The following is a 10,212-nucleotide window of genomic DNA, read 5'->3' as shown; positions in this document are numbered from 1 at the left end:
CTTGTTTCTTTGCCCAATATGTTATAGATGCAAGAAACTTTAGTAAATAGTATTAACTGGTATAAATCTCACATCCTATCATGTGAAACAGCACAATAAAACTACATGCTAGCCTTTAATTGCACCAAGACTGTACTCTTGAAAGGAGATGACTTGGTCAGTAAAGTGCTTGCTGCCCAAGTATGAGGATCTCAGTTCAGATCCTCGGTGCCCATGTGAAACCCAGCTGTGGTGACAGCTGGAACTTATTGGCTAGCCAAGCTAGCTGAGTCATGAGCTCTAGGTTGAGAGATTTCGTCTTGAAAAAGGAGGATCAGGGCATGGTAGCATACACTTTAATCCCAGCACTCGGGAGGCTCTGTATAGAGATCATTGAATGTGGACAGCTGGCTACCCTCAGACTAAGAGTTTCAAGAAACTCAAAAGGAAGCCATAGTATCTTTTATGAAGCCACACATCATCATACATATCAAAATCATATATTTTTACATGAGACTGTTGCTTACACAATGTTCGGTTATGGTTCAGAGAATGATCTAGGATTAGCCATGATTTCAGCTTTGAGTGAGTGAGTTTATGAAGTATATAGAAGGTAAAAGTAAAAATAAGAAAAAAATAAATAGAAGAACATCATCAAATCAGACGCTTATGACATCCAGCAGAAGCAATGACAGTAGCCTGATTGAGAAAGCAACCAAGGCAACACCATCAAATATGGGGCTTACGGCATCCAGCAGAGATGGGCTGGAGAAGTTGACAGTCTCCTGGAGCTCCTCATTGGGCCTTCTCTTGATGCATGGACTTCCCGTGGCTGAACTGGTCTCCTATGCCCACTGAACTGTCCTCCTATGCCCATTGAACTGGCCTCCTATGCCCACTGCAGCATCTTTATAACATGGGATGAACAACAGTCACCTCTGTTGGAAATGATTTACCTTCTAGCTGTTCTCAAGGACACAATGTTTTTATTCTTGGGTTGTTTTGCTGTTCTTTTCCCTCTTTGTCACAGTTAGGTGACACTTTCCATCTCTGTCTTTCCACCTCAAATTGATGGAGTATCACTTTGTAGACACTGGATTCCATCTTCTGAGTGCATCTCCACAGTCCCAGGTACCATGTTCGCCATAGGTTTTCTACCTAAACCTCCACATCGCTGTTGTTCTTTCATCTTTATTAAGTGCAAAGAGAAGACTGTGGTGTAATAAACAACCTGAATCTGACTTAGGTGGTTCCAATCTTACTAACTCCCTTAACTATTTAGTATAGGCCCAAAATATGCAGGGGCATGCAGTTATCAACACCCTAGCTTAGACTAGAAACCTGTAAAGATTAAAACTCACAATTGGGAAGCACTCACATATGCAGAAATCACCTAGGAGTGTCATTATAATGAATATTCCAATGCAGAAGTTCTGGGGTGGAGTCTGTGATTATGATTATTTGTTTGCTGAGTCAGGGTCTATTTAGCCCAAGCTGGTATAGAAGTAACTATGTAGCTCAGGCTGGCCTGAAACTCAGAGCAATCCTCCTCTTCAGCATCCCAAATGCTAGGATTATAGGCATGTGCCACAACTCCTGGATAGATTATACGTTTTTTTAAAAAATACTGTTATAAATGTGGGAGAGTGCATATGTGTGTGCTCTCTGGCACATCAGTAGATGTCAGAGGACAATGTGTGCTCTGCTTTCAGTTGTCTCCTTTCACCATGTGGGTGCTGAGGATTCAATTCAGGTCACCATGCTTGATGACAAGTGCCTTTACCTTCTAAGCCAGCTCACCGGTCCCTAGATTATGCATTATGCATTTTTAACTACAATCCAAGAGATTGTTGTCCTTGGACCTTATTTTGAATAGTAAAATGGCTTAGTACATTCTGTGTTCCTTTAACAGAGTAACTGAGGCTGTAATATATATAAGAAGAGACATTCACTGGGCTCTCAGTTCTGGGAAATCCAAACAACACACTGCTGCCATCTAACAGAAGTCCTTGCTAAGTCACCAAATGGTGTATGGCACAATGGAGGTAGCATGTTCAAGAATGGCAAACAGCATGTGCAGAAGGGTTCACATGCCCAATGAGGAAGCAAGAAGCAGGAAGGGTCAGGATCATTCATTTATGACCTGTTCTTTAAGCCAGGTGTGGTGGTATATACCTGTAATCCCAGTAGTAGGGCAGTGAAGACATGAGGATAAGGAACTCGAGGCCAGCTTGGGCTACGTGAAATCCTGTCTCAAAAAAACAAAATGGGCATGGTGGTGCAACCTTTAGTCCCAGGATTCAGGAGTCAGAGGCAGGAAGATTTCTGTGAGACTGAGGACAGCCTGGTCTACATATTGAGTTCTAGGCCAGCTGGGGCTGCTGGGAGACCCTGTCTCAAAAAAGAAAAAAACCTCACAAAATCAAAACAAACAACAACAAAAAAATCAAAGCTAAGGTCTGGAGAAATGGTTCAGTGGTTCAAAGTGCTTGCTGCTCTTCCAGAGGACCTAAGTTTGGTTCCTAATACCTCCCTGGAACTACAGCTCCAGGGGACTCAACTCCCTCTCCTGGCTGCTACAGGCACCAGCACTCATGGCACATAACACACACATACACAAACACACACACACACACACACACACACACACACACACAGACAGACAGACAGACAGAGACATGTTTGGTAGCAATTTCCTCTGAGATAAAACTTTCCATGTTGGAGGGTAGCCAGTAAACAACAGGATATTCTAAAGGAAGCTAAACAACAGGATGATTTGAGGGGAGGTAAAGCATTCTATCCTGGAGGGAAGCTCATTAAAATCAGGAAGTCCCTGAAATTGACCAGGTTCTCTAGACTCCTTCCTCCCCAAGCATATACAAGTTCTAAAAACTGCTGAGATAATCTCAGATGAACCAAGCTGCCTAGAAGAGACTTAGATCAACCAAGCTATCTGGAAAGGACACTCTCCAACCTACTGAGCTGCCTGCAAGTGTGGTCCAGGTTTCCTGCTTTCATGAGCTGTCACCCATGCTGGGGTGGGCTTTGGTGACACAACTGTCTTTAAGTCATTTCTGCACCTGTAAGTAACTGCTCACCTATACTTCTGTAAGTAACCCCAGTAAAATTCATTGGTTCTTCAAATTGGATTTTTTGATATCCTTACTTTGTTCTTGTTAGATTTAGGAGGGCAGAAAAAGGAAGGAGTTTAAAGTTTAGAAATAAGAGTCAGAGCCAGACCTGCAACAGGCAAGTAATGAGTTCCCTTGATTCAGGAAACCCAGCAGAGGCAGGAGAAAGCTCTTCCTTGAGGAATGATTATCTGTCATCTGAAGGGGGAGCAGTCTGGTCTTATACAGGAACTCTGCTGCAACACTGCTACAAGACTTAACTCCATGCCAGGATGTCCTTGAGAATGTCTTCTCTGAAGATTATTTGTTCAGGCAGGCGGGTGAGTTATCTATAGCACTAAAGGAGACAAGTGGGCTCCATAAACAGCTTCTCTCTCAGTCCAGGGAGTGACCAGTTGATAAGGCTTGAGCAAGGCTAGGCTTGAGCAAGGCCAGGCTGCCAATTTAGGGTCAGTTAGAGGCTTTAAGGGATTTATGGATTTTCCTAATGAGGCTTGTGGCTCTTCTTCAATTCACATATTCTATCAGGTCTGTCATCAGTTCCCTATCTGGGGTGAGTAGATACTTGTTCATGTCTCCCCCAGAATAGTGTCACACAACAGAAATAAAAACAAATCTTTCTTGGGATGAAGAGAATCTCAGCTGTTAAGATCACTGGCTGCTCCTGAAGAGGACCTGGGTTCGATTCCCAGCACCCTCATGGAGGTAACAACCATTGGTAACTCCAGTTCCAGGGAATTTGACCCCCTTTTCTGACCTCCGTTGGCATTACATGACATGGGTACACTTGCACACATGCAAGCAAAACATTCATACATAAAATAAAACTATTTTTTAAAAAAAAGATAAAAGGGGGCTGGAGAGATGGCTCAGTAGTTAAGAGCAGTGGCTACTCTTGCAGAGGACCCGGGTTCGATTCCCAGCACCCACATGTTGGCTATGAACCGTCCTTAACTCCAGTTCCAGGGGAATCTTAAATCGTCTTCTGACCTCCGCAGCATTGCACGACACGGGTGCACTCGCATGCAGGCAATACACTCATACACGTAAAATAAAAATAATAAATAAGCAATGGGTGAGTGAAGGGGCACCCTGGGAAGAAGGGTAGAGCCTAGCTGCTGGCAGAGTGAGAGGAGGTGCACTGGTTGGTCCAGAGCTGGGACCAGGAAGTGTGTGCCCAGGGGCGAATGGCAGAGTTGTCCTGCAGGCAGGGAAACAAGATGGGGCATCCACAGATGGTGGGGTAAGACCTCTTGCCTATGGGGCACAGGCGAAAGCTAATGGAGACTGTGGACGGGGCTGGAATGACACCATCTCTTTGTGATGCCCTCTCTTTGTAAGTCGCTCCCTCCCTATTATATAAACTATGTGAAACCCAAGATAAAAATGTGTTATGCTGGTTTGGTTTGTCAACCCTCATCAGCATGAGACCCTCAGAGAGTGAGGGCAGGTCATACAGAGTGTGGGAAGGGGAAACCTTAGTGCCACAACTGTGGACAGTGCTTCCTGCACAGGAACATTTGGTAGACCACATCCAAATCATACAATATCTTCAACTTAGAGGAAGAGGAGCCCTTACACTAGGACAAGCCCAGCCCTCACACGCCTCTTCATGTGCTGTGGGCTCCCTACCCAACATCACCTTTTTTTAAAAAAAATAGGGTTTGGAACTATTTATTGCAATTCCACAGGGTCTTCTTAATTTTTTTAAAACTCTTTAATTTTTTTCCTGTACAGAAGTTTTAATGTTAATTGTACCCATGGTCTTTTGCATTAAAATTTTTTTTATTCCAAAGAGGCAATTTTTAACACATTTTCCCAGAAATAACTTGAAGCAGGTTACGTAAAAAAATATATACAATGAAGTTTAAGGGGGTGGTGGGGAACAGGAATAAGAAATCGAAGACCAAAGGATTTGACAACATCCGGTCAACTTTGGTGGAGTTATGAAGGTTTCCATTGTCTCTGGTTTGTTTGTTTGTTTGTTTTTTTTTTGAAAATCCTAATGAGTTTATTGGGCTTGCTAACAGAGCATAGGGTGGGGTACACCAACATCACCTTTTAAGGAGATATCCAGATTGGAAATCACACTTGAGCTTATCATTCCTTATCTACAGAATAGGAGACTGGAATTCCAAAGACCCCACAACCCATCCCAACTGGAAAGAAAGGCAGGAGGGGCAGATAAAAGACCCAGAGAAAGTGGAGTGGGGGGGGGACCAGGCTTGGTCCTCACTAACCCCAGAGCTTATTTCATGGCAAAAAGAACCAAATTTACCAGCTGCTGTACAGAGCCCCGCTCCATGCCAAGATTCCCAAACGGCGGTACTTCCAGGGAAAGATGAAATGGTTTGAGTGGTTTTTCTTCCTGAGGTGGAGGCAGATCCTTCTTTCTATGAGAGGATCTAGATTCCATTTTTCCCATTTAACAATAGATGATATAGCAGCAAAGACGTAGAGCGGCGCCTGACTCTGAGAACAAGACAAACTTCTCAAGTCACACAACTCAGACTATAAGAACAGACATGTATGTGCCTGCAGAGACCAGACCACAGAAAGGCCAGGAAAGCATGTTGTTACTGAACAATTAGAATTTTTTAAAGTCAAATGAAAAGAACAACTGTACCACAAGTGTAATCTATGAGTGAATATATGTTTGGACATGGTTGGCCCCCTGGACAAATGAGTTTGGGGATCCCCCTATCAACAGGTTGATGTAAGACTCCATGGAAGCAAAGCTAGTGTGACTCCATGGAAGTAACTGGTTTGAGGACTATGACTCAGCTCCCATCTCTGGACTTGAAGTAGTTCACACCAGCTGTCTATGGCAATATTGATGATCATGGTGTTCTGTGGGCTTGATGCTTTACTGCAGTGTCATTCACGCTTGTAGGGGGAACTTAAATTTGTTCAAAGTTGGGAATTAACCAAATAAATTATGATACGTATCATGAAACACTGGGCAATCATAAACACACTAAGATGTTTGATGATATGGAAAATAGAAAGTAGAAAACTCAGGATGCAAGATTGCAGAATAAGGGCTAGAGATCTAGTTCAGTGGGCAGAGTGCTTGTCTAGCATGTATGAGGCCCCTAGTTCGATCGCCCAGCACTACGTAAGTGAGGCATGATGGCTCACACCTAGAATCCCAGCTCTTGGAGGTAGAGGCAAGAGGACCAGAAGTCAAGATCAAATTTATCCTCAGCTATAGTGGGTTCAAGATCAGCCTGGGATACACAAAACCGTGTCTCATACACAAAACAATTGTAATGATAACTTGAGGTCAACTTTGGTAAAAGTTACTTTCAAAATTATTTTCATGTGTTTTTATGGGTTTAATTTTTTCCTGATTTTTTTCTTCAATATTTTGCATTGCATACATATTCTATTGTGATTCTGTATTAGCTGTTTTTCTGTTGCTGTGATAAAATACCATGACCAAAAGTGACTTATGGAAGACTTTATTTTGGTTTATGGTTCCAGAAGGATAAGAGTCCATCATGGCAGGGAGATGTGGCACAAGTGGCAGGCATGGTGGCAGGAGAAGGAACCTGAGAGCTCACATCTTCAAACGCAAACATGAAGCAGAGAGAGCAAACTGCAAGTGGGGCAAGGCTACAAACTCTCAAAGCCTGCACTCACTGACACACTTCCTCCAGCAAGGCTGCATCTCCTTCCATGACCTCCCAAACAGTACCACCAGTTGAGGACCCAGTCTTCAAATACTTGTGCCTATGGGGATCATTTCTCATTCAAACCACCACAGATTCTAAAACATAGTTTTACCTTTTTAAACATTATTATTTTTAATTTTAGTTACAGTAAAAAATAGTTTGCCAACTTAACCTTTTTAATCGTGCAATTCAACAGTTAATTACATTCATATTTTTGTGCAGTTAGTTTTTAGAATTCTTTTCATTTTATATTACTAAAATTTTATTCCAATTAAGCAAAAATTCTTTATTTCCCTCCTCCCCAGTCCCTGGCAACCACCATTCTACTTTCTTACTTCATGAATTTGACTACTGAAAGTACCTCATGTAACGGGAGTGATTTGGTATTTGTCTTTTTGCGACTGGCTTGTTTTCCTTATCACAGTCTCTTCAGGGTCATATAATACTTTTGTTTTGAAGACCAACCATAGAGTGTTCCATGATATCTTCATGATGTGCCAGTGTTTCACCGTTCTCGTTCCCTTAGACTTGCTCCAGTGTACCATGTTCCCCACATCCCCTCCAATATTTAATGTTTAGTGTTTTTATGTAGCCATTCTGAAGGATGTAAGATGGTTCTCTATTATTTACTTTTTTCTTAAGTATTGTTATAACATCATAATGATCCCAAACAATAAAATGTTTTCATTTCTTTTTAATTCTTTTGTGAATTTTCATAGTGTATGTGTTTGTGTATGTGTGCACATATGCATGTGGGTGCTCATCCAGAGGCCAGAAGTCCGTGTTGGGTGTCTTCCTTGATGGCACTATGCTTTTTTTTGGTCTTTTTGAGACATGGTCTCCCTGTAGCCCCAGCTGTCCTGGAACTCACTATGTAGACCAGGCTGGCCTTGAACTCACAGAGATCCGCCTGCCTCTACCTCCCGAGTGCTGGGATTAAAGGTGTGCGCCACCATGCCCAGCTATCTACCTTTTTTTTTTTTTTAAGATATCCCATCTGTCTTTACCCCTACTATGGCACTAGGGTTACAGGTGCACACCACCATACCTGGCTTTTCCAAGGATGCTGGGGATCCAGACTCAGGTCCTCATGCTTGCAGGACTTAGTTGAATGAGCCATCTGTCTAAGCCCTCCAAATGTCTTCATTTTCTGAAACTGGAGTGAAAATACAACTTTTCTATTTTCTGTTTTCCACTATAGAAGATGATGTAATTATTTTCAAATATAAGAATAATTGATTCAAATTTTAATTTTTAAAGCCTCTTGCCAGTCAGGTATAGCAAACTGAAGGAAGCTGTTCATTTAGCCATTTATTCACCAACACTGGGTTGCATGTGTAACTTGTGTCAGAAACCAAGCATCTCACAGAGTTGGCCCATGAATCCCACACATTTTGCCTCTGAAAAGGATGATGCAAAAGATGGGGCAGAGGAGATCAGATAGCAGACTAGATAGTCTCCAAAAGAAGCTTTCATGGGGGCAGGGGAAGAAGAGGGAATGGCAGCCTCGGCCTAGAAGAATTAGCAAATGCTCCAAAGATCAGGGGACTTGTCTTGGGGTTCAGGGAGGTTTTAGTACCTAGGAGGAAGGTAAGCCATCCTGAACACCTGTGGAAATTTTCCGTCAGCACATTTTCTGCTGAATATATGGTATAAGGTAAAACTGTCAAATTAGATGACAAGACACTAAAAAATATCAAGTTAATTAGGACTTAATGTGAAGCCCAGGACCAGGCTTCTCAGAATAAGGCATCAACCCATAAGAACTGCCAGTGACACCATGCTGCCTCTGTCCACATAGGACTTCAAAGTTTCTTGATGGTTTCTAGGCTCACACTCATGAAGAGTAATTGTAAAGGGCGCCTGGTTTTATTATCAACTCATAAAATATACTGGAACCCCAGGTCCCGCCCAGACATTCAGATTTATCTGGTTGACATGAGTTCAGGAACTGATACTTAACATTTCCAAAGCTCCCTGGTGATGTTAACATGCAGCTAGGGATGAAAATTATTGCTATGCATTCTGAGAGCATTTTTCAAAAGGAAAGTGCAAAACATTTGTTAAACAGAGACTTTCAAAGTGACCATCATTTCATCACCTAGAAAGAAAAGAACTTCCTTTCCTCTTTCTTTCCTTCCTCCTTCTTTTCCTTCCTCTTTCTTTTCTTCTTTCTTTTCTCATTATTTTTCTTTTGTGGTACTGAAAATCAAACATGGGACTCTGCACATGCTAGAAAAGCCCATTACTACTAAGCTATAATCCCAGCTAGAGAGGAAATTTGATTTTTCTGTAAAAGCATTTAAAATAGAGTAATTCAAAACTAGTATCACATATTCAGAGGAGTGATGTTATAAACCAAGTCAGAATTAATGGATAAGTTTCTACCAAACATATTTATTTTAGTTCATAGAAGACTCTAAGAAACACATTGCTACATGTCTGTGAGATGCATGGAAATAATCCATGGATCCATTATACTTTCATCAAAAAGAGAATATCTTTCTGTGGACCACTTTCCAAAGAGCCCTTTTCAAGTCCCTGTTCCTCAGGCTGTAAATGAAAGGGTTGAGCATGGGGGTCACCACTGTGTACAGCACAGTGGCTGCTGTGTCCTTCTCAGTGGCGTGTGAGGAAGAAGGATTGAAATACACAGCGATGATGGTGCCATAGAAGAGGCAGACCACAGCCAGGTGGGAGCCACAGGTGGAGAAAGCTTTCCATCTTCCCCTTGGGGATGGGACTCTCAGGACAGCACAAATGATGTGGATGTAGGAAACGAGGATGCAGACAAATGGGGTGACCATAATCACAGCTCCCTCCGTGAGAATCATCATCTCATTGAGGTGTGTGTCTGAACAGGAAAGTTTCAGGAGGGGAGTCACATCACAGAAAAAGTGGGGGATGGTATTGTTTGAGCAGAATGAGAGTTGAGCCATGAGTAGGGTGTGCAGGAGAGCATTCAGGCTGGCAATGACCCATGATCCAGCCACCAATAGGCTACAGAGCTGATGGGTCATCTTTGTTGTGTAGTGTAAAGGGTGACATATGGCCACAAATCTATCATAGGCCATCACAGCCAGGAGGAAATTGTCCATGTCAGCAAGTTGAAACAGAAAATACATCTGTGTAAGACACCCAGAGAAGGAGATGGCCTGACTCCTGAATATGTGGTTGACCAGCACCTTGGGGACAGTGGTGGAGGAGAAGCAGACATCCACAAAGGACAGGTTGCAGAGGAAGAAGTACATGGGGGTGTGCAAGCGGGAGTCAGTGCCGATGGCCAGGATGATGAGCAGGTTTCCCAGGACGGTGGCCAGGTACATGATGAGGAAGAGCAGGAAGAGGGGCTGCTGCTGCTGGGGCTGCCTGGAGAGTCCCAGGAGGAGGAACTCAGAGACAAGTGACCGGTTCATGCCTCTCAT

The 10,212-nt window shown here is 42.9% G+C and overlaps 1 protein-coding gene across 1 annotated transcript; it reads right to left on the bottom strand.

Annotated features, from left to right (window-relative positions):
• Nucleotides 1-9,273: 9,273 nt before the first annotated feature.
• On the bottom strand, nt 9,274-10,212 carry LOC103744228 (olfactory receptor 1361-like). Its single transcript, XM_008845961.1, has one exon. It carries the CDS (start codon nt 10,210-10,212, stop codon nt 9,274-9,276), a length of 939 nt encoding a protein of 312 aa, XP_008844183.1.

This window comes from Nannospalax galili, unplaced genomic scaffold (assembly GCF_000622305.1).
Source record: "Nannospalax galili isolate Female #2095 unplaced genomic scaffold, S.galili_v1.0 scaffold471, whole genome shotgun sequence".
Classification (NCBI taxonomy): domain Eukaryota; kingdom Metazoa; phylum Chordata; class Mammalia; order Rodentia; family Spalacidae; genus Nannospalax; species Nannospalax galili.
The sequence above is the reverse complement of the archived record's forward strand: the minus strand, read 5'-3'. Positions and strand labels throughout refer to the sequence as shown.

What these genes read in the sequence shown, in the direction of transcription:
- LOC103744228 (XM_008845961.1), bottom strand. Translation starts at nt 10,212, where the DNA reads ATGAGAGGCATGAACCGGTCACTTGTCTCTGAGTTCCTCCTCCTGGGA.